Source organism: Anopheles coustani, chromosome 3 (assembly GCF_943734705.1).
Source record: "Anopheles coustani chromosome 3, idAnoCousDA_361_x.2, whole genome shotgun sequence".
Classification (NCBI taxonomy): Eukaryota; Metazoa; Arthropoda; class Insecta; order Diptera; family Culicidae; genus Anopheles; species Anopheles coustani.
The window spans coordinates 12459255-12484963 of record NC_071288.1 but is presented as its reverse complement, the minus strand read 5'-3'; the positions used below and the strand labels follow the sequence as shown (position 1 = coordinate 12484963).

The following is a 25709-nucleotide window of genomic DNA, read 5'->3' as shown; positions in this document are numbered from 1 at the left end:
CTTAGCGAACCCGTTGATGATTCAGTTCCGCATTACTATCTGCCGCATCATGCAGTAGTAAAGGAGACCAGTATGACCACTAAGGTTAGGGTTGTCTTTGATGCATCCTGCAAGACAACTTCCGGGTTTTCACTAAACGACACTTTGCTCATCGGTCCGGTAGTACAGCAAGATCTGCTTTCGATTGTCATGCGTTTTCGGGCTCATGCGATAGCAATTACTGCAGACGTGGAGAAAATGTATCGTCAATTCCTTCATCACGCCCAAGACAAGAATTTTCTTCGCATTCGGTACAGAGAAAATTCCGCAGAACCCATAAGCACCTACGAACTACAAACGGTTACCTACGGCACGGCATCGGCACCATTCTTAGCTACACGAACTCTGAAGCAGATTGCAAACGATCATGGGGAGCAATATCCACGCGCAGTTAGCCCTGTACTGTACGATTTCTACGTGGATGACCTACTAACCGGTGCTGACGATCAAACAGATGCAATCGAAATAGTGAGCCAAGTTACAGAAATGCTGCAGTCAGCTGGTTTATCGCTAAAAAAGTGGGCATCGAACATACCTGAAGTGCTCTCTCGCATTCCACCAGAAGACGTAGCGATCTTACCAACATACGAATTACGAGACGCGCAATGTGTATCCACTCTCGGGCTTGTATGGGAGCCAGCCCTCGACTTGCTTCGGTTCCGGATCGATCTTCCATCTACAGCACCAATATGGACACGAAGGATAACAATGTCTTACATTGCAAAGATATTTGATCCACTCGGATTGTTGGGACCAGCCATAACAGTAGCCAAGCTATTCATGCAACAGCTTTGGTTGCTAAAGCAAGACGGGAAAGCTTGGGACTGGGACGTTGAGCTGCCATCACAGGTCCAAAAGGAATGGCACAAGTTTTATTCTACATTACATCTTCTTCGGGAAGTACGCATCCCGCGTTACATATCAAGCCGGGAACCCACGAGCATACAACTACACATCTTTGCAGATGCATCCCAAGCTGCATTTGGGGCATGCTGCTACCTTCGAACTGTAAATCGAGACGGGATTTCTGTTCAACTCGTGGCAGCCAAATCCAAAATCGTTCCATTAGATAACCCGCATTCTATCGCTAGATTGGAACTATGTGCGGCTCGACTGGCAACACACTTATACCGGAAGGTCAGCCAATCCTTAAACATTACTATACAATCCACGGTATGCTGGACCGATTCCATGACCGTGATACATTGGTTGAATTCCTCACCTCGACGTTGGAAACCATATGTGGCAAATAGGGTGGCTCTCATACAGAAGGAGTCCAGCATTACGTGCTGGAAGCATGTTCCGGGCACAGATAATCCTGCAGATGACATCTCGCGCGGTCTTCATGCAGATAAACTATTGGAATGCGATCGGTGGTTCCATGGCCCGCACTGGTTGTCTTACAACGAAGAAAGCTGGCCTGTGCACAACCCATCTACAGAGGAAGGAGATTGTGTATCGGAGGAAAGAGCAGTGACGCCACGTGTGGTTGCTGTATCAACGACGGCAGATTTCAGCAACAAACTCTTTGCATCATTCTCGGCATACCATCGCCTTCGCAGATCTATGGCGTTTTGTCTGCGTTTTATTCATTGCCTGACTGGACGCGGCGCATTCAGAACCACGGAAGACGGAAATTCACCGGAACAGCTGTCACTGGTTGAGAGAGTGCCACCATTAACACGGGAAGAACTTCTCCAGGCTGAAATCCAGTTGTGCCGGTTGTCGCAGGAGGATAGCTTTGCAGAGGAACTGCATACCGCAAAGCATGGCAAGGAGATTCCGAAAACGTCGAAGCTGCGGTGGCTATCGCCCTTTGTTGACTCAAAGGGATTGCTGCGAGTCGGTGGTCGGCTTCACAATGCGCAGATTCAGGACGCGACCAAACACCCGATTCTGCTCTCCAGTAATCATTCATTGGCCAAGTTATTGACAGTCGCGTATCACTTGAAATTATTGCACGCCGGACCTCAGTTATTATTAGCCACACTACGTCAACGATTTTGGATAATTGGCGGGCGCAGTCTCGCTAAGTCTGATTACCACCATTGCCAACAATGTTTCAAGGCGAAGCCAACATTGGTGAAGCAAAGCATCGCGGACCTCCCAATTTCACGGGTAACACCTACGAGACCGTTTGCTGTCAGTGGAATTGACTACTGCGGACCAGTCTCACTAAAGTCAACGATTCGGAACCGCAGCCCGACGAAGGCGTACATAGCTATATTCGTGTGTTTCGCGACCAGGGCGGTACACATTGAATTAGTGGGTGATCTCACGACGACGTCCTTTCTGGCAGCACTTCGGCGTTTTGTTGCAACAAGAGGGAATATCTCAGAACTTCACTCCGATAATGCAACGACATTCAAGGGCGCCGCGCATGAGCTTCATCGCCTCTATAAGATGCTCAAATGCATTCAACAAGAGCGGGACGAGATTTTCAACTGGTGTGCGAACAACGAAATTAAATGGAAATTCATTCCACCACGTGCTCCGCATTTTGGCGGTCTTTGGGAGGCAGCGGTACGTTCTGTAAAACAACACATTGTTCGCACAGTAGGAAGTACGAGCTTAACTTATGAGGCAATGGTAACTCTGTTAGCCCAAGTCGGACAATGTTTAAATTCACGACCGCTACTGCCATTGTCAAACGAACCCACAGATACAGAGCCACTAACACCAGGGCATTTTCTAGTAGGCTCCAATATGTGTGCATTACCACAAATTGATAGGTCGCAAGAACCATCAAATAGGTTGAAGGAATTTGAGCTAGTACAGAAACATTTACAAGCCATCTGGGCGCGCTGGTATCCGGAATACCTTCAACAATTACAAGCGCGTGCTAAAAACTGTTCAAATAACCCTGTAGAGCTAGAAAAGGGACAACTCGTCTTGATCAAAGAAGATAACGTACCTCCAACTATGTGGCCCATGGGGCGAATAACAGCAGTGCATCCAGGGAAGGATAGCATAGTTAGAGTTGCTACAATTCGAACTGCATCAGGGAAGGAAATTGTACGAGCAGCAGCGAGACTCGCTCTCATTCCCAATCCCCAAGTGTAAAACCCATAGGCGTAGGATAAAAAAAAAACACTCACGCAACAGTTAAAAAAGGGATACCCTTTTTTGGTGGCCGGAATGTGGGAAATTAAAGTCAAGTATGTTGCCTACATTCTGGCGGATATCATTGGCATAGAAAAAAGGATTAACGAAAAGGATTAATGAAAAGGGAAATAGGAACTAAGTCAAATGAATTATAAGGTAACGCGAATGAACTATATTTGACAGATTAATAAACAGTAGCAAACTGGAGCTCAAAGTGTAAGGTTTTAATTGCACAGCACGAAGACCATCCGAAAATTCACACATGGTCTTTACACGATCAACATAGAGAATTCCAAGGGTTTTGTTTTATTAAAATTATTGTTAAATAAAATGTTCTTATATCTGGTGAATAGGCGGTGATGGTACCTTCTCATATTTTTTCAACCATGAATGACTTCTAAACTTATGACTTGACTTAAAGTTAACCAAGCTAATTGAATGAAGTAAATTTTATTGCAAATATTTTGACAGCCAGTAAGGCGGCCTTACGGTACTTTTCCGAAGCTTTAGAAATAGTTGACAAAACCAAATTTGGGCCTTCGTGACCAAATGCTTCTCTAAGTGAGCATTAACATGTTAGAATAGATCCTACCTTTAAGAGTTCGGAACGGAATGCCCGTTAAAGGGCTTACGAGACTTATTTCCCTGTTGTACGTGGATAGTCAGTCCTCTCGTACAGGGGAGTTTAGGGACCCCAACATATTTTAAATATACTGTAACAAGCTTCAACAACCACAACAATAACTTCAATAGCAATTACCAATTGTCGCAGAGGGAATGTCTCACAATATCAAACAAATTCGTTCCACCAAGTTCCAACATATAACCAAACGTCGTTGGTTTAATGTTTTGTCCACGTCAGATTTAAATTAGATGATAAAGTTGTCAAACCCCCCTGTCAAAAGTTGTATTTAATTTAAAAGAGGCCGAAACTCTTTATTTTGGTTTCAACAGAAGGTTTCTAGCATTTTCCGTTTTTACATGGAAACTCGTTAAAGTTTGTGTATTTTTTTTATGCAATCGTTAGAACTGTTCTGGTTAGGTATTGAATCGTAACGATGTTTTTCTTGTTCAATCGTTCCATTGTAATGCGTATGCAAATCAATCAGGTATTTATTTTGTCACTTAAAGCAATACGTGCACAAACAGTACTCAAAGAGGCTGGAGTTAATCATTCAAATGCGGCATCCTGAAGGAAACTGCATCGCCGGGAAGCTCCTCCAATCAACGGGTGTGTCGGTTTGGTACAATCATACCTATCACAACTGCCACAATAATTGTATGCACCACCGGGTGGGTGTGTGTGTGTGTGTGTGTGTGTACCCAATCAAACTCCCACAATGCGCAAAGGTGCGTATGCTGAATACGGTCCACCACCAGCCATGAAGGTGTGCATTGAATTTTACACTTCAATTTGCTGCTCATAAATAATCAATAGCTTTCCCCGAGCCCGAGACGGTTCTGACTTAATTTCACCCGGATTACCGGTGCTCGACGTCAATTCCTGTCGTCTTAGCAAACGTCGATGCGTTGGCCTCTTCCCTGGTGGGGAAACAGAGTACTAGGAGACGGGGAGTATTGGGGGGAGCTTTTCCAACGACGGCGCGTGTTGTGGAGATGGCGCGTTCGATGAAATTAGGTGGCTGCAAATCTCTGCCCGTCGGTGAAGCTGAAACAGGTCTTCATTCTCGATGCTCGGTGTAGGGCCTTATCGTTTTTCCCATCATCAGCCTCCTACCCCCTTCATTGTGTGTTGCGTATAGGCTTCTCAAAAACCATCCGCACTGGTGTACTGGCGGTTTCGTCTTGGCGCTAAAGAGCTGCTGCATCATCGCAATGTCTCAAGGCGTGTGTTCGGTGGGTTTGCTGAAGACAGCGTGGTGGTAGGGCTTTGTTCGCTGTCGAGAGTGGTTTTAGGCTTGACTTACCCACCGCAGCAGTCGAGCGAAGGTGTGTGTGTGTGTGTGCATGTTTGGGCATGTGCGGTGGTCGATCGGTTTCATTAGATTTTCCTCCGGTTGAGTTCCTCACCTTCACGACCGCCTGTTTCCGTTACGACGCAACATAAGTGGGTTTCTCCGTGTTGCTTCCGTTGGTGAGCCATCAACAGGGCCGGAGGGGGATGAGGGTAGGAGGAAATAAGTCAAAACAATTAACATAAATATTTATTACCAGAACATATTCCTCGCGTTTCATCATACGCCTAAACAAAGCTCCCGAAGGAGAGCTTGCGAAGGGAATAGCCTTCCATGCTTCGGTGCGCTCGGTTTCGGCGTGGGGTGCCATTTTTCCGGGGGGCTGTTGGAGGTCAGTTTGGGGTGGAAACACAGCTCGCCCTCCACCTGCTCCTCCTCGTATCAACCGAGCGTGGAAGGCGCTCGCGTACGCGTAATTGATTAACTTGCGTCCTCGGGAGCTCTCAAAGCTGGGTTTCGCGAAACCTTGGCACGATGGAAATTGACTGAAGGGTACACATACACACATACACGCACAATGGAATCAGGCACATCCAGGTGTGTGGTGCAATTTCTTCCAGGCGTCATTTGTGCGTACCTATTATGACGCCCCGCGGAACGATCGGATTGCAGCAAACCGAATGGGCAGGGGAGAGCGGGCAAGTAATTGTAGCGTGACGTGCAGAAGATTGTTTTCCTCCGGGGCTGGGCACACCGACGCGTAACCGAACCACCGTGAGGAACCGGTAGGCGAGGTGGGCGAGAATCGGTGAAGAAAATCCCATCGGAACATCCTGGGGTCGGTCGACGTCAACCAAGGTTGCAAACACAAGTGAGAAATTCCCACCACACTCGACGACGACCGGACCGCTTGCCTGGCTAGATGAAGATCTTGGGCACCATCAACGGGTGGGCCGCTATCCTTTCTCCCCCCGAACGTTCCCTTCAGTTCTCCATCAAACGGGTTGGTTCAAGTTTCGTTCCCACGTCATTGCTCCACTGCGTCGACAAATTGCATCATTTAATCAAAACGCACGGCTTGCTGACGACGGGCTCGGGAGGAAAACCCCAAGAATGCGAATATTTCCGCCAGCTCGGTTGGGCGGTACGCGGTTTTATTCACCACAGTTGTCCCAAGGATCCCGCTCATGGCTTCCTGCGTTACCGGCGTATTATATTTTACGACATAACAACCCGCGTACAATAACTGCGAACGTTTGATGCATGCGTTTTGTTCTTTCTACATTCTGCGAATTTTCCACAAGCGCAATCGTAGTATACTGCAGAACTTACTTGTTCTCTACTAAGGATTCTTTTGATTGTCAGATCAGTAGTTTACTAAGCCTCTTAAACTCTATATTCACATCAGTTTTAGAATCCTGAGATGTACGGTATTTTACTTTCTCAAGCTGTAAATGTTACCAACATGTGAATATACTAATATACTTTTAGTTTTACTTGCTCCCGATCATTTGCAATCCGTTCGGTTAATCTGTTCGCAAAACCAGGAGGAAGTAAGTACAAATTTGTCTATCAGAAACTCCATTATGGATGCATCGTCTACCGAAGTCGAAGTAAATTTCGTGTCGCCCTCCGGTGCACTTCAAGAAAACGCAAGTTGTATCAAACTTTTTCCTTCAAAAAGAAACATCCATTAAGATAGTTTTCAACATATATGGCTCACCATCATCCCACAATGCATGATGAAAGCATTAAGAGGACGACGCTTACTGTTTCATATGTGTGTGTGCTTTATTATGCATATGCAAAACTTGCATATTTCCTTTATTGTTTACATTGGTTGAAAAAAAGCTCCAAGTGTTATTTACTTTTAAGGCAGTATTGAATTACTTACGAAAAAAATGGTTTTGAAATTAATTTAAATTTAAAAAACCTATAAAATTTCACATCTCATGGCGAAAGAGTCGTTCTGCTTTAGTTTTCGCATTTCCCGTACCCTAGTGCACTGCACTTTCTTGCTTAATTTCGCACGAGGGAAAATGAACATTAAAAGCACTTCCCCTTCACCAGCAGCACCTTAGATACTAGATCCCAGCACTTTCGCAAGATCGAAAGTGTACCGAGCGTACCGGCGGCGCCCATTTTGTCCATGTTTTTCGATGCAAATTTCCCGATTATGATTCGCCGCACCGAACGCACCGGGTAAAGTAATTATAACGCGGTATGAATATGCAGATGAAATGTGTGCACTCTTCAACTCCTCTCACTTGAAGCAGTCGCCACGAGGAGCTACCCTGCTAGAAGGGGGTGAGTTTTCCCGAGTTCCGATGGTCGGAATCACTTTCCCCCTCCTAAAGAAGGCACGGTTTCGCACGGCGGAGGAAACAACAAAACCGCCATTAAAATAAACGACTACACCGATACATTTACTAGCGATCGCCGAATAAAGGTTGGATTCCGTTCTGCCGGTTGGGGTTGCACATGCCCACGGTGGCCTGACGGTGGAAAACCGTCCCGCATTCGCCAAGAAGCTGCCCGTGTTCTTGCACGTCCGCATGCATCGATCCGCTAGGATGCGAAATTTGAGAGACTTCTGATGGACGCAGAAGGATGTTCGCTTTATTGCTCCGGCGCTGCTTTCCGAGAAAGGAATTACTCCCCTCCGTGGAGGGCACGGCATTAGCTTTTGGCACGCTTTTTATAGCACCGCCATTTGTGCGTACGCGGTTCGACGTCGGAAGCAGAATGTGGCACCGGCACGGAATCAGTTCACTTCACGAGCGAGAGGTCTTTGGAGAACCTATGCCTTGTTTTCTCCTCACTCTGGAGGGAACACTACAGTTTCATTCCGGCACGTTCCAGCGCGGTTTCTCGCAAGCTGTACCCTCGTCCACTCACTAATGTGCCTTAAGAGACAGCTTCGAAAACAAATAAAAAACGCCACCCCTTCAAACGGACTCCGCACAATTATAACCTTTTTCAGTGCGACGAGATGATACGCTGCCCGAAAATGATCCATTTATTTTCCGCCGACAGAAAAATCGTTTCGAGAACCTGTGGCGTGATCCGAGAATGATGGAGCGAAAATCACCCCCTTGCGCCGCCTCCCCGCGTGTGGGTGGCGTTCGGAGTTTGGGGCCGAACGGTCACATATGCGCCGGAGTGTAGGTTACGAGCATACTAATCCACCCGCACCCAACTGATGACACAAACGTGACGTTGGCAGTTTTGCAAGGATTTTCACTTTTTGCCACTCTTCGCCGGTGAAATGGACACACACTCCGACACTCCCACACACGGCGAATGGGAACAAAAATTAACTGACCCCAGTGGTGTCGTTTTGTTTCGCTTCTCGCTACTCTCCGGAGGATTACCTGCATTTTCCCGGTGTCGGTTTGGATAGCGTTATATCTGGTGGGTCTGGGAATGACTGGACTGTATGCTTGAGGCTACTGCCGAATGGCAAAAAATAGCTCAACCGTGTTTGTGATGTGGATGTTGAAGTGTGCAACAAATAGTTGACTTGAAATTGGATGGTTTTGGACGATCAGTTGTTCTTTTGTTATATTAAACAACATTGTAAACAAACTAGGTTAGAAAGGTCGTTGAATTGGTTCGTCGAGTTTCAATCATTAGGTTTCAGAAAATTGTATTTTTGGTTATAGTTTTACACATTTGTGGACATTTTCGAGGAGTCGTTCGGACGTTTTTTAACCTTACTCAGTATTCTATTGTACTAGTTTTAAACTCCCGTTGATCAAAGTTGCGATAAAATGATGTTTTCTATCATTTAATTGCATTTTCAATGTTTATTTCATATGTTTACACCTTTCAAAGAACATTGTTTGTTCAACTTAAAAATTGGATAAATGCTCATGAAACATGTTCTCTTTCTCAAATTTATTTCCATCAACCCTCCGTACCCGAACACGCGGCTGTGTTTGGTAAAAACAGGTGAATGACGGTGATATAATCTTCCGTGTTATTTTCGGGTTTTATGTAACCGACAAATGGGACCTCCCCGGGGGACGAACCGGGGAAAACCACTCACCCGGAAACGTGAAAAAACCGGATGGATGTAAAATGAGCTGCAGCTCGAGAATGTGCTGCGGTCGGAAGCGACAAAAAAGGGAGTACTAAAAATCGGTGGAAAATACACTACTCTGCACATGCACCGCACGGGCCCGCTTGGGTGTCGGTCCCGGCGAGCGTTTGGCAGCAGTTTTTCCGGCCCCACGGACGGCAGCAACGGGCACGGGTGGAGGCTTTTAATCGAGTAAGTGCCCCAAGTCTAAGTTGAAATTATGAGTTTCTGTAGCATCAATAAGTGCCACTTTTGCCGAGTGGTTGGCACAAAATTCTGCCAGATCCTGTTCCGGGCAGGGGTTAAGAACAGGGGCGTTGGATTTGGCCGCTTTTACGATTCAACTCTCTTCACCACCCTCCGCAAGGGCATGTATGTGTGTATGTGTGTGTAGGGTTTTGTGAAAAAGTTCCTAATTGCAAAACTACCCGCTTTCCGCTTTGCAACAACCGCGGGTTCGACGGGGTTTATTTTTGCTTGCATTAAGCAATTGTCAAAAGTTTTCGAAAAGTTTTTGTCGGGCCTCGTTTCGTTTTTACACTCGGGCGAATAAAATACTTTTTCCACCACTTTGTAACACCTCTAGCAATGTTCAATGTGCATTGAAATAGTTAAACAAAATGGAGCAACTGCTGTTCGCTAATGTGATTGATGTAAACTTCACTTTGTTTAACTAGTTTATAACTCGTACGGTACATTTGCTTGAAAAGTGTTTGCTGCATAGTTTTCCACACATGTTGCCTTAAATTGATTATATATTTCAAATCCCATTGGCTTTCAAGTTCGCTTCTGCCGTCTTTGATCACGTAATACTGTGCAGGCCCAAAATAAAAGGGTAGAGTTATAACGGTCCACTAGCAAAAGGGTTTTCCGCACCGATCGTTGCCAATTGCTGCGGATTCTACTTGCTGCCAAAGGGTTTGCAAAAAAAAAAAAGAAAAAAACAAGTCAAGGGTCAGAGCGAACCGTCTCCTTCGGTTGTCATAATAACACGTAACGTATGCGTAAAATGGCATAAGTGCAGCACCGTATAACTACATTACCGTTAGTGTGACGGGAAAGCTGAACACACATAATCGAAGCCCAACGGTCGGCCGCTCGCGTGCGCCGGTGGCGTTCGAGTTTTCACACGAGGAAATCGTACAAAATCGATACAACTCCACTGCGGCCCGGTCCAGCGTCAGCGTTTTCCTCAGACACCGTTCGCCCGCACGCTCCAAAAGGCGCACGTTTGCCGAAGGTTACGGTCAAGCGTGATCCGCGTTGGTACCGTTGCACGGAAGAATAACGAAAAAAAAACACGAAGAAACGAAAATGAAACACGCATAAAACAAAAAGAATTACAATCGAATGCGAGTGAAAATTTTTAACGACCTTTTTTTAAGATTCCCTGGCCAAGAGTTGGTTCCTTGCTTTCAACGGATCGATCAGATCGGTTGAAACGGAAGCCAGCGTGAGCCAAATCACGTGTCTTCAAATCGTGACCTTTTCCGAAGTTTTCCCCCGCGCCAAGGAGGCCACGGAAAATATAGAACACGAATATACGGGGCGAGGAAAAATCGCGGATAATTTGTGCAAATACTCGCGAAGCCCAACGACCACCAAGCGGACGGGGTGTTTTTAGCGTGGATGGCAAAGAAAACGGGAAGATCAAGAACAACGGCGGGGAAAACAATAAGAATTAGAGCGTGGGGAGAAAGCAATCCTTGTCGAAGGGAAATGCAAGAACATCCTCCCAGTGTCAGACGGTCGGACAGCACCGTCGGAAGGAAGCCCATCGGTATGGATTATAACGACACTATTAAGTTTTATGCGAACCGTTTCTTTCCATGGGCTCGTGGTTTTACGGATCGTTTCCTCCCTCCCTCCTGCGGGCCTTCTTCACCCCGGTGCTAGCACTCCGACGGGTGAGTCGGTTCGTTTCCCGCGTCCTTTCCACCGGATCCTACCTTATTTTCCCCCTTTGTCATGCCGTTCTTTCGCGTTTTCGCGCGCATTTTCCAACGACACACCGGAATGCGAAAAACATGGCGATGTGACCTCGCGACAATCAGCCATGCCAGGCACGTTTCCTTCAGCCCGGTTGGGTGGGCGAGGTGGGTGGGTTGGGTGGCGGTGATGCAACGTGACGGGATTTGAGCGAGCTGACGTGAAGCCGCCCCCACCGTTGGGGGTGTGTGCCTTCCTGCCTGTCTGCCGGCGGGCGCAAATGATTTCCACATTATTGTTGCGACTGCAAAGTTTGTGTGGGCGTGTATCACTATATACCCGATGGCGTTGTGTGCGTTGCTATCCTCTCGAGGCTCCATATATCATCAAACGCGCTGGGAGGGAGAAACAGGGGGAAGCTGGCGGGCAGAAGCCATTTCGGAGAAGTTTAACAACGTCCTGGAATTGACTTAATTTTTGATTTCGATTCACTGCGACACGTTTCCCAATCAAGTGCGAAATGCAGTGGTTTGCTAACAGTTATCGCGCACTGTGTTTCGTTTTATTTTTTATTTATGGTGAGATTGTCTGCAGGGGATAACAATGAGATAAGCGAAATGGTGTGCCATTTAAAACTCTGTCCTGCTCTGGTCTTAGTTCACTTCCGCTTGTAAGAAAATGTTTTGTTGTGCAATTTTATTTTCACATTTTCCAACAGATTTCCATGAGATATCGAATATAATTAAACAGACACCTTATTGATAATTCTTATATTTCAACGTCTTACATATATCTTGTATTTCAAGGTTTCACTTTTTTCACTTCAATTTACTTGATGTTTTTATGATTTGGAACTCACTCAATTCAATTAAACTATTATAAATAAATCATATGGAAAGCAACTCTTTCTTACATGTGTTTTAGTGTTCAATTAGAAATGAGAATGAAAACAATTTTCAAATTACTTTTACTTTGAACACTATTCTAATTTAGTTTTCTGTTTTGCAATCCATATTTATCAATGATCCTTATCGATTTGTTTTCATATGATTGCGTATGAGCTAAGATTTCTCAAATGAGATAATATATTTAGAACAAGTGGATTCACACCAAATAACTAGGAAATGTCGAAAGAGAGATATCGATTCTGATAATTTTCCACTTTTGGTGGCTGAACTGTTGTTTATACTCCTTTGTGACTTGTGAATTGAAGGCCATATGAATCGGATATATGAATGATGTCTTCATCCCTGTAATTATTGCGATATTTAAATACTCTAACATTGCTGACACATTGTTGTTAATTATTGATTTAGTTAAATTTTTTTTCTAACTTTTTTCAATTTAAATCATTCGAAATCGAAATATGCAGCTTACCAGCGGAAAGTACAAAATCAACAAACGAGCGCAATTGCAAGAGATCAGCCTAAGCCAACCACTATGTTGATAGTTACCGTGCATTTTTCATCGAAATCTGTACAAGCTGTTGATTTATTTTTCAGAGTAATCCTCTCAAACCGGCTTCCGTCGGGCTCTGGTCATGGCCCTTGCCCAATCCCTGCCGCGTCCACTTCCGGTTCGATGCCCTCCTCCTATCCCGCCCGAGACGGGCGTTCCCCGTTACGTAGCTTCATAGTGCCTTTTGAATAATTCATCCGGCGAACCCAACGTTATGAATCCGATTGCAAGTGTGAAGCAATAGACCGGATATACCGGCTGAACTTTACCGTTCACCCTCGCCCATCCTCCCTAAACTCCTCTCCCTGACTATTATGCACCATCGATGAAGCATTTCATCAAAAGCCCCGACCGAAAGGTGATGATGCCGGTCGATGTCGTTGTTGCGGTTTGGCGTGAAGCACTTCAACCCGCCTGCCGTCCTCTGGCGCGGCGCAATATTTGTGCGTGAATGTTTTATGACAACGCGCACTTCCGTTTACCCGCACGCTGCGGGGCTGGGACGGCCCGGGAATCAGGTTAATTGATGATTTTAATTATTAACACTCATCCGCAGCCGATTGGTTTGCTTCCGAGTGTGCGGCCCAGGATTTCGGAGAGGTCGATACCGTTCCGTTGCCGTTTTGGGCAAAGCCAATTGCTTGTGTTGTGCTGCATTGTTGCTCACCGTTCGGTAGTTCCACTTTGTGTTGGCACCATGGTGCGTGGAAATAAAAAAGAAAATCAAACCTACACCAAATCCGCTCGGAAATCTCCTCCACGCCATTACCATACGAAACGAAATTGCATAAATTTAAGGGGTTGCACTTGAGTGAAAGGGAGTGGAGGGAAAGTTTTCATTGCGTTGATGAAAAGTAGCTAACGGGGAGAGAAAAAAAAACCAAAACGGTCCCTCCAAAACACATTCGGCATGAAACAAGTCTGCGAGGCGTCAATGGTGGTGCCGTGCGGAGAAATGATAAAATAATAAACACCAATGTCAATGTGCAAACTTCCGCGCGGTGCTTTCATTAGCCATTATGAGTGTGGTCTTTCACTCCTTCTCGTCGCGTCACTTCCTCTCCGGTCCCAACGCGACGGGCGACACGGATCCCTGGAGTTTTGGCGCCAGAAAGGGCAGGCCTCCCCCCTGGCGGATGGCGCTGTGTTGACTTACTCGTATTTTAATTTACTTTTCGCTGATTGCGGCCGCACGATGGGTGAGCATTTTCCCGTACGCCCTCGCATACATTTTCCAGCAGGAGTGTTTCTTGTGAGCCGGCGTTGGTTTCTTCTGCCGTGGCATTTCGTTCACGCCGAATACCGCGAACGAATTATCTGCGCATGGTACGCGTGGAAAGAAGTTTGTTATTTCAGCCTTTCGTTCTACGTTTCACCGGTTTAATACACTTTGTCTGTCGTTTAGCTTGTTCTCTAACCAGTCCTTCGCTGTAGGCTTCTTGCAAGATACCAGTGCTGTGTAATTTTATTCCCTTTTTAAATCTCAAATCCCACCAATGAATCATTGGTAATGCATGCGTGACAAATTTATCTCGTAAATTCGTGCCAAGCTTAAGAGAAGAAAGTACGACCGAATAGACAAACCTTTTACGGGCTTCGATTTATGGTTAATTACGACGGCACATTAGGAAAACACTGGCCGTAAATGGTGGTACGATCAATCGTTGGCACTCCTTGACCACCAAATCGGTTTTTTTTTTCTCCAAATGCCCACAAGTGCGTCGGCATTGTTCCCTTGTTGATTAGAGGCGAAAGTATCTCAGTGCTTTTTGTGCGCATCATTGTGCCTGTCATCATCATCATCGTCGATAAACGAACGGCTGCGATCGAAGTGAGTAACCATCAAACCGAAATGGGCCACCATTTGTCTTTGCCAAAAACTCGTTCAGCTTCGCTTCATCGGACAAACACTGCTGCTGCCTGCTCCTGCTGGTGTATTGCGCTTGTGGGTTGTGTTTTTTTTTTCGTGCAAAACAAATGGTTGATTTATTTTCGATCAGCTGACTAAATTGAGAACAATGTGGAAGAAAAATCATCACACCCTCCCCGGAATGGGAAAGCCCTTCGCGTTGATTCGCACGTTCGCGCGCACAAAAGCACATCCATTATCGGCTGACGTTGATGAGTTGATGTGAGTGTGTCGCACTGTTTGATTGCTTTTTCCACATCCACGTCCGTTCTTGGGTGGCTTACGGTGCGCTGCTCGGTTTCTTCGCCCGAAAATTCAACCCGCCTAACAGGGCCAAAGAGATTTCCCACTCAAACGAGTGCGTGGTATTGGTTTTGGGAATCATTCCAACCAACCAACCATCTATTTCGGAGTGCCCCAAGGCGACTGCATCCGGAGCACCGCAAGACCCAGCGTGCGGGAATTGGGACTTGAGATTTGAGCGTCAACAAGCGTGAATAAAAGTTTGCTATTACTTTCCCGATTTGGCACGCAATCGGCACGGGTGGTGGAAGGGGCGCGTGATCGAAGTCGTGCCGTAATTATCGAGCAATTAATTCCGCAGCAGCCCCAAAAGATGAACCTCTCAGGGGGTTGAGTGCTATTGTTCGATGCTCGTTCGATTCCGTCGAAATACCGCAGGGTGTTCGGAAAAACGGGAGATGTCGAAGTTTTTGATCGAAGCTCGCCGAAAACCGTTCCGATGGTTTCACCCGATCCCGCACCTCCCATTCTTCCCCTCAAGCATCCCTTAGAGGTTGACCCTGGGGTAGTTGAGGAGATTTTCATTTACGGTCTTCCACTTCCAAGCCACTTCCGAGCGAGCGTTTTATTGTGGAGTTTTTGGCGTTACACACACACACACCAATACTGGTGTGTGGTTCGCTTTCATTTTCATTATGCTAGGCACCGTTTTCACTTCCCTTTTGTCAACGACAAAACAATCGAATCAATAGAGAGGGAGAGGAAGAGGAATTAAACACAGAAAAAAAGTGCTGCCCAAGAAACACAATGGATCCCAAAACCCCGAACCGAAGATGGCCGCCAATGCAGCGGATCTGATCTTAAGCGTCTTAATGGCGGTGAAATAAAGAGACTCGGGGGGGTTTTTCCTTCTTCTTCAGAACCACCAAACCCTCGTGGTTCGGGTGCTCCCCTCGCCTCGGGAAAGCGAAAGCGCGGACTCTTATAAGAAAACGCCCGTCCGCACGCACGCCAACGGGACCGGAGAGCGATGGGGAAAGGGAAAAGCCCATAAGCGAAAGATAACGCGGGCTCATTATCGGTTTAATTGAACGCGTTTGTGAACGTGGATGGGTTTTCTGGGTGACCAGGATTATTGTGGCCGTCGGTTTTACTTCGCGCGCCCGAGCGGGTTATCTCTCGGCCGCCATTTGCCGGGGCCCGTTTATGGGCCGAAAGTAAAGGAAAGCCCACCGCTTTCGTTGATGTTGATGATGATGGGGCGCCGTCTCCTCGAGATACAATGTTCAATTAATTTGCGCACGTGCGTACCGGACTCCAGTTTTTGGGCTCCACAAGCTCGCTAATGTTGTGCTTTTCGATGTGCAAACATAGAAACCCCCCCGGCTTTGGGGTGGGTCCACGGTATGTTTTGGCCGACCAACCATGCTACCGGAGTTGGATTCGGTAACGCATTCCGCACCAGCCGGGTTGCTGTATCTGGAGCATGACCGACAGCGTCGTGTCGTTTCGATCGTGCTAGATGCAATGGGACGGAGTGGGACCGTTGGCGAGATAACGCCCGGTGCGATTGCCTTCGGACTGGAACCGAGTTTGGGGCTGAGGTTTTTTCTGTTTGGGTCGACTGCGGTGGCGAAAGGTGAAACCGAATCCGCAACCCGCACCGAAAACAACGTGCACACGCGGCGAAGGAGGGAGGCTGTGGCCTAACCTTGACCGGGTAACCTTCCGGAGTGGCGAAATCCGTGCGAGTGATACATTTTCCAGCGCTGGAAGCTGCTCGTTGTGATTTTGTTCAACCTCATCACGTGTGCACATTACGTAAGGATGCCTATTAGTGAAGGGTGGAATTATAAATGTGAAAAAAGTCTACTCGTGTACAGCCATTTTGCTTGAGTGAGATCAAATAACAGATAAACATTGCCAAGAGCAGCCACGCCATAGATTATGCGATACTCACGTTCTTTAACTGGCAAGTAAATTTAAGGAAGTGAATTATGTTTCATCATAATCCTTCTATTAATTTGCAAACCCAAAAATTATTTTAGTTTTGCCAGCAGTTGTTCATTTTCTACATTTTATGTTGTTTTATTTTTAAAACCACTGTCGTAAATTAAATGTAGAAAACATTTAAATAAGTCCCAAACATTTAGTCTGATCAATACAGACATGAATTCATATAAATGGAGCTACAGAAATTAATTGTATTAACATGCTTTTATTTCTCCTTATGTCTGGTTCTATTTATCTGGACGAACTGTAAAGTTTAGATTCTTATTTACTTTATAGTTTTTCTGTATAAGCACTGCATAGCACTGTATGCATATTTCAGTTGCATTTTATGTTTACTTTATCCTGGCATTTTCTATTACTTACCAGAAGTATAGTCCATCGACGAGAAAGTACCTTTTAATTCTATTTTTCATTCAAATTAGACTTTCTTTTTAACAAATGTGACTTTTTCTCTTCCTTTTCACTCTACAACGAAGTTTCCAACCTTAAATCGTTTCAACCATCATCATCGAAATTGATGGAATAATCTAAAAAAAGCCCGCATTACTTGCCCAAACCTGCTCAAAGCCATCGTTAACTCGTATTTGAATAGCAAAGAGGTCGTTATTCATTCATTCGCAACAACGCGGGGGAAAGAAGAAAAAAAACTAACCAAATCATTCTTCTGCCATTGCAACTCCCATGACCCCCAAAGGTCCCGCGTCCGGATCGGTAATGATGATGTTTCCTTTCCTTCGGCGCTGTCGACGAGGAAGTCGCAAATTAATGCTCACTGATTGCCAGGTTGTGGAGCGCGTAAACGCGCGGATCTTTGTTCTCCGTCCGATCCGTGCGTCAGGAATTCCGTTCCGTGTGGGGTGGGTTTCATCCCTGGATCATCCCTCCGGTGGCTCTTGGTGCGCTGGTAAGCGGGAACCTTGAACTTCGGTGACGCTCGAAACTATTTGGCACCGGGCCAGACAACGCCGGGACAGCAAACCATCAGCATCAGCATCATCATCAGCATCATCACCTATCGTCGTGCGGAGGGGGAGGGAAGCTTTTCCGCAAGGTTGTTCTTTATTTTTGCTTCTCCTTCCGCGCTTGACCAACTGTTGTTGTGGAATGACATCATTTGTTTGGCACTCGCACTCGCCACGGTCGGCGAGTGAGATTAAGAGGCGACGCGAAGGCTGCCCGGCGGGGTGGCCGTCCTTGCCCGGTGGTTCAAAACCGTATTCGTGTCCACTGCGAAACCGTGGCACCGGCGAAGGCCAAGTTCGTACGTCGTTCCGTGCAGCATCCTTGCCACGGAAACCGATTAGACCGACTGGTGAGCTGGTCGAATCCAAGGCGATTGGCCATCGGGCGAGCTTGTTGTTTAGCTTGCTCCGAATACTGTTCTTCATCAGGCTCTTCGAGCTCTTACGGGGCATTTGGTTTTTATTCGTCGTATGTGTGGGTGTATGTGTGTCTTAGTTAAAACGATTCACCTCGGGTATCGTCCACATGTTTATCGCCAGCGACAGCTCAAGGTTGACTCTATTTGGGGCTAAAGTGGATTATAGCACTTGACTACCGACCCTCCCAGCGGATAAGCGCCGTCGAGGCTCTAAATATTGCCCGTTTTCTTGCAACCAACCGCTAGGAGACACTTCTGCTCCTTGTTGAGCGTCACGACATCACATTAGTTCCACTTGTGTTCCACCGCCCACCGACGTGAATTATCATCATGGCGTAGGTTGTCTTCCCATCGATCGAGCATTGTGTCGTGGTGGCACCTGGAGACACTAGAGATTAATCATGGATGAAAAATTCCAACGAACCGATTTCACGATCGGCGTCGACGGTACGTGTTTGTGCACGTTAGCGTTATCTGTGTGGCGCTCTCTGAAGGCGCCATACTTTCCAGACGCAACACGATTTTTCTCCTTGTTTTGTAGATTGTGGATGAATGGAGAGGCCTGCAGCATCATCATGTTGTTATTTCGATGAGAATTATTCACCCGAAACGATACCTTCGTAATTCGTGCAAGATATCAGAGACATCCTCTCTTCTTTCGGTCGTTAATGCTTCACAAAAACATACACCTACGCTACTTCTTTCCATTCCGCGACTTCATCGAACATCACAAAATGCAAATTCCCGTTCAGTTATCGAAATTGTTTTGACTACCGCGCTCTAAGTAGTAGTAGTAGCATACAATTTATTTCCATTCTTTAGATTAATACATCATTTGTGGCTTTTTCAAATACATAAATATTGGGTTCGAAATATTCTTTCCGCATTGTTCAACCACAATTTGGTTTACTAGCTATTAGTTGTGTCATATTTTTGAAATACTTTTAAGTAAGATTTGTTCAGTATTAGTTCAAATGACGTTCTGTACCAAGAAGGATCCCTAAGTATAGCCTTTAAGAAATTGTTTTGAACTCTTTGCAATTTTAGCTTTGCTTTATAAAGTAACATTTTGTTTTTAAAGATTAATTTTGATGGAATTTCTCAAGGGTATTACTATTCTCTTGAATATTGAGTTGACTAATAGGTAATTTGCGTTGACTAGTATTGCTAGTAAAGAAAATTATTTCTGATTTGTCGCCGTTTACTTTTAGCTAACAATTTGTACATATTTGGAAAGAGCTCGATTTAGGGTTTTAGTGATCGTTTTTAGATGTTTTGGATGTACGCCCTAAGAAGTAGTGGCTTTACGTCACACTTTTGTCAGTAAAGAATGTGGTTTTGAGATTTAATTCACTCCCACCCGACAACACATGGACCAACTGCATAGTGAAATGTGTTCGTGGTTTCGTCAACCTCCACCAGGATTGACTACGACTTCCACTCTCTCGCATTAAGCTTCCATTCGTCTTTCGGTGCGTGAAAGTGGGCGGCGATGAAAAGCTGTCACATTTTCTTCCCGCTGGGGCGACGTGGTTCGTTCGAACGCCGCTGCGTTGTTTTATGCTTGCCGGACCGGTTTATGAGTCGGGCTTACGGCACACCGGCGAACCAACGCAAAACACTGGTGGATTGGAACACGAACACGTTCGCAAAGCTTTTTGAGCCGCTTTCGCCAGCCGTCATCAATCAGCAGAACTTTGTCATTACCGTCGGCATGTGCGACAAATTGAGTTTTCGTTACAAAATCAATAGCTGTCCGACATCGTCGGACAACAGTGGAATCCGTATCCTGGACCATAAGGGTCGCGTTCATTCGACTTCGGTAAACCACTCAGCACAAATACGCTAGGGCCTGTCAGACATTTCCGTGAAGGAAGGCTAGGCTTTTGGGGGCGAGCAATGTAGAAGCAATAAAAGTAATTGCTTCTCCAATTCAAGGTTATTTTATGTTATGAGTGTTCTTGAGCTTTTTATTAAATTAATTTAAAAGACAGTTTTGTGTAGAGGATTGACTACCCAATTGAATAACAAAGAAACGATGCATGGAAAATCGGGTCTTTGGATTTAAAATACGTTTCCGGAAAACGTTTGAACCGTTGAAATGAAGACGCATGACAATTTCGCTGAATAGACCTATTTGTGGACCTGCTTGATGTAAAATTGATGGTGAAATCTCTTAATAATTTCCCATCCGCCAACAATCCAGGCGCGTGTCAAATTAGAAATGAATAAGCTTCCATTCGCTGGCGAGATAGCGCCCGTCCCTTTTGCTTCCCGCTTCGCTTGACAGATCGACAAATCAATCAATTAGGCTGGCCCTTCTATTTCCTGTACCACCCATGCCGCCTCCCCCGCACCCGCAACCTATTCCAATCGAGCTTGTTCGAGTGCACATGCGAGCGCGATGTACTTACCGAGCGCGAAAGCCATCACCAGATTCATCGATTGATTCTTCGCCGGCGCGTGCTCCCCGTGGGAGTGGGGGGGGAGGGCCCGTGTAAAATTTCCACCCCACCGAGCCTACTTGAGAGCCACCGTCTGGGCCATCGTAATCGTAATCGTGTTACTTTCTGACAATACCGTATCCTGACATACCGCCGTGCGCCGCCGAAGGTGGCAGTCGAACACGACACGGTTCGGTACCGAATGTAATTTCATTTACTCCCGGCACCGCGTTGGCTTTTCGCGAAGCGGCTTCACTGTCTCCCACCGTCTCCCGACAGGGCGACAGGACGACTGCGACCTGTTCGGCAAAATTGGCGAGATGCCGATTTCAGTGTGCTCTTCCGGGTGAGGAGCGTGTACTGCGCGTTGCCGAAATTGAATTTACATCGACGAAGGATAATGGCATGTACTCAGTGAATTTACAATCCCGTCGAATCTGTTTGTTCCCGATTTCGGGGAGGCGTATCTGAGCTCCTAAGAGATCCTTCCGTGGTAGAGTGTGTACCTAAGTCATGGTTGGAAGCTCTGAAAATGGATCCCATTCCGTATTTAGCGTCATTGGGACGACTGTTTGTGAAAAGCAGGCATACTCGCTGTCTAATAAAAAAGATGGCAGAGTAATTTAGTTACTTATTGAATATCGATTCAATTAGAAGGCGATGTAAGTGCCTTCAATTCATGATCCATAAAGGATTCGTTTTATTTAAATTTAACTACCATTGCTTTTCGGTTGCGCCACAAAATTATTTTAATTGCAAATGAAAACTAAACGATCTATTTTAACAAGCTTTCAGTGGGTCGAACGGTTAATTTTTCAAAACCATCGTTCAGTGCACTCACCGTAGCCTAACTTCAGGCGTCGGCACTGTTTGACGAAAGACAGCTTAGCATTTTATTTTCAAAATAGAGTCGTTACACGAACAGGCAAACTTAAGCTTTTGCTGTTCTTTCTTCAATCACTATCCAAACTCGACATGTTTAATCAATGCATTGCGAGTTAATAGAGATTTCGATACGCGTAGGCTGGGTATTAATTTACGTGCGCGTCGTAATGTACGTTAAATTATGGAACGCGACACCAGAACCGGCAGGAGGGAAGGGCTGGCTGTCCCGCCCACATGAGTTATGTTGCCTTATCGAATATCCATCAACAACCCCACCCTTCCCACTCTCTTTCCCGATGCGGGGTGGTACACGGGATGTCACTTCCGGTGGATGAAGCTGGAATGTGACTGCGCGTAGCTTATCGGCGTTGCTTCCTGTAATTGTGTTCTGGTAGATGGAAATTTATTCCTCCTCGCTTTCGGCATGACCCTCGCGGTTCCTTCGTTGCCGTTCCGTACCATCCAATACGTTACAGCACAGCGTGAAGGTGAATTATGAAACACGAGCAACGGCTCCCGGGCGGAGGTTGGGTACGTGATTTGTGCGGCTCGGTTCGATTTCGTGCCATCGCGGACAGCATTGCTTTCCTTTTCCCCCATTTTTTTTTGCGTCGAGATTAAAGTGAATCCCATGTCAGTAATTCGCCGACCGCCGGGCCATTGGCAGCAATTGCCACCGAATGCTACCGATTAATGCTACCCGTGCGCGCGGATCCCTCGCGTTTCCGACACGCCGTAATGCCTTTACATACACCATATGCTCCCCGTTTCGTGCCCGTTCTGACCGGTTTCGATGTGTTGCTTATGCGCTTTCGTTTTGTTTCCTTTTTTACGCTCCATTTCAGCACCACCGCTGGCGGCCGGTGGGGACGATTCGACGATCAACCCGTTCATCCGGTACTGGGAACCGGCCCGGTTCGATCGCGGACTGCTCGAGCTCGCACACCAGCACCACGAGCAGCACCGGAGGCGACGACGCAGCATCAATTACGAGCACAGCTCCGCCGCGTACGGTCCGGCCAACGTTGTGCGGTTAGATTTCCGCGCTCATGATCGGTAAGTTTTGGGCAAGAATGGGTACTTTATTTAACTGATTTTTGTACTTGACTACTTTACAAAAGAGAGACTTCAAAAACAGTTATTGAAACTGTCTTGGACAAACATATTTATGCCTAGGAAACATTTTCAATGTATAGTAGACTTAAACAAGTGTTTTTGTATGTTTTATGGGTGTACTAAGCCAAATAAGTTTTATTAAGACTCAGTCAAAACATCTTACAACATTCCGTACCAAAACTAATACCATCAACGGACGAGTTTTGCACCTCTTTTACAAACAAAACAGGGCGTTAAAAAGGAGGTAGAAAAAGGCAACTAATAATTCAGCTGTAGCAGTTAACATTTCCCAATAATCAGCCATTTCGAAACATAACCAACCTAGTTTACCACAAATACTACGTGGTACCGAACGTGTTAAAGATATAAGTATCTAAACTAGTATAAACTGGCCAATAAAGAGCTTCACATCTTCATCCGATTGACATTCAAGTGGAAAACGTAACAAACGTTATACCACATACAGTTTATTGTGCTATATAGTTGCTAAGTAAAGTGGCATACAGAATCTATTTGTTCAGCAGCGTCTTTCGAAATTTCGCAATTTTATTAAATCCCTATTTGTACATCAACTTGAATTTGTATAACATCAACTTGAAACTTCGGCTTTTGATGGTTATTTCCCCTGCAAAATTCTTCTTCGGTATACAATGTTTATGTAAATCTCTTATACATGGCTTTTATACATAGTCTTCATAAAACATACTCTTAACTTATGCTCAGTGAATTTAAAATTCCCCCAAAATTATGTTTGATAAAAATAAATTTCGCTATTTTACTAGTTGTTGACCTATTTTTTCTATTTTATGTCAACATCGAAGGCATTTGAAAATAATCATTCGCATTGCATTGATGGTGCCGGTATGCAAAGCGTACATATCATAGGTATTTGGCATGAGGTTCGAAAATTATGTTTTTCCAACTTCCACCATTCATTAGAAACTTTACCCTTTATTAGTATAGCAGCATGATACTTTATTGTGCTACCATTTTTTTCAATGTATGTATGCTAATAGTAATTTTAACATTTTTTAACAAACAAGAGTAGTTTTTGCCGTTGATGGACCACTATTCAAATGTTTATGAAAAGTAATATGTTAGTTTTCTAATGTTAATTTATTGGTTTTCATCACTTGTTTAAATGTTTTAATTTTAAACTGTAACAAAACGAGACCACCCGACGAAACTCGATTGGACTTGAGAAAAATAACGACGATATATAAACAATTAATCAAATGAAAATGGCTCAACTCGTAGGCAGCAGAAACGTACCTCTTGCTCCGATGGCTGCCAAACCGGCGGTCGGCTTCTTATCAGTGAAAAACGAATTCAATTTTCTCCCGGCTTCGAAGGCGGCCCTCCGACATTTGGTGCGACAATAAATTGCATCCACCGGAAAGCGATCTGTTTTCGGAAAATGCATCACCACCGAATGACCGCGCCGGGACGCAAGCTTGCCCGAAACAAATTGCGCCATTAGTTTTCTTTCATTTGTATTAAAACAATTTCCCATCCAATCACGCCACGCAACGGACCACCGGCCCGATCGCAGGCAACACCGTTTGTCGTCCGTCCGTCGGTCGAATAGATTCGTTTGGTCGGCAATTGTCGGTGCCACGGTCGGTGGCCCCGCATGCCCGAAATCGCCCGGACGGTACGAAGGGCTGCACGAACCCAGCGAAACAGAGATGCTGCCCATGACGAAAAGTTTCCGGTCGACGATGTTGTCGTTTTCCTCCTGCTCGGCGGTTGTCTGGTGCCGTGGTGACGTTGTTGGTGGAACTTCGGACACGTTGGAAATCGAAACGTGCTGGGTGAAGAAACGGTAGCAAGAGGGAGGAGGGAGGGACCTCAGCCTGATGGGATACTTTGTATCCCTCTGCACTTGTGTCCTTCTGGCCTAATCCGCCACCGGCGGTCGACAGATGTTGCATTCGATGTTGTTTGGGAAACACAACCACCGTCTCCTTCTACACATCCTCGACCCGCCTGCCTTTGTGTGCGACTCTGTGACATCGTCCGACTCTCCCTTTGGAGCCATCGGAAAGCGTACCCAACATCCGTGTGGCCACACGGTTGGCGTCCGAGGCGTTCCGTGCGGCTGTGTAGCTCATTTTCATTAAACTCTGCCAAACTGGGATGCACCAACGGAGGAGGGCCCGGGAACACCACCCGACATGTGTTTCGTGTCACACAAAGTTCTGGCTGGAACATTGTTTTCCCGCACTGATTAGCTCGCGCTGACACGGACCGTCCGAGGCGGTATCCAACGAGTTTGCAGCGGCTTCAGGGTGAGTGCAACGTGGATATCCCACTGCAACTTCTCGCTACATGGTATATGACAAAAAAAATGGATGCTACCTCTCGAAGGGCTCATAAATATGTTTTTTGTTTCTACCAACGCCCAACCACAGTGATAATAATGAGACATAAACTCTGGTACTTTCCAATAACTCAGTTACGAACGATATTCGATTCGCGGATTGCGTGGAACTCTTTCATGCCTTTTTTTTCTAGTATGCGATGATCCACGTAACCATCGACCGTTGTGGTCTTTGGAAGTGATACTCCAGACCAGCCTGAATAGTCTGGCCCGGAATTGGAGCGAAACTGGCGCTCCATTGGCCATGCAGGATCACATTTGAGTTGATTAATTTTACACGATAGTTCGTGGGGAAAGTTTCGCTTCCGGTAATATCATACTTCCGCGAACCCATCGAACGCCATGTACGGCACACAGGTGTGGAAAACTTTCCCAATTCCATTGCTGCTTCCTATGGACTTGTTTCCTTTTTTTCCGCATTTCCCAGTATCAACTCCCAACGTATCGAAAAAACCGGCGAAAGGTTGGCTGCAAAGACAGAGCGAGTGGGTGAGTGTGTAGTTTAACCGCAGGAGCATAAGAGTAGGAGCGCTAGAAGACAACGCTGGAGCTGACGCAGCAATAGTAGCAGCAGCAGCTGGTAACCGATAAGCCTTGTATTCCATTTTATAACCTCGGCAAACTTTATGCTTTACTCCCGGAACTTTTCCGGAGACATAAGTTTCATCTAGGTAACGGCTCCTCATCCTCCGTCGGTTTCGGATCGGGTGGGTTTCTCCAAATATTGTCCGGAAAATGAATATCTGACAGGGAGCCCCGTGTGCTCCGAGCTGCTGGACGCTCTAGACAGGGTTTTCCGGGTAG

At 45.9% G+C, this 25709-nt stretch overlaps 1 protein-coding gene across 1 annotated transcript in view; it reads left to right on the top strand.

The window, feature by feature from the left end:
• Positions 1–25709, top strand: part of LOC131259723 (uncharacterized) — a 154331-nt gene that overhangs the window by 34840 nt on the left and 93782 nt on the right. Inside the window, exon 2 of the mRNA XM_058261296.1 lies at positions 22252–22462. Within this exon, the coding sequence (XP_058117279.1) occupies positions 22252–22462 (211 nt within the window). The remainder of the gene's footprint in view (positions 1–22251; positions 22463–25709) is intronic.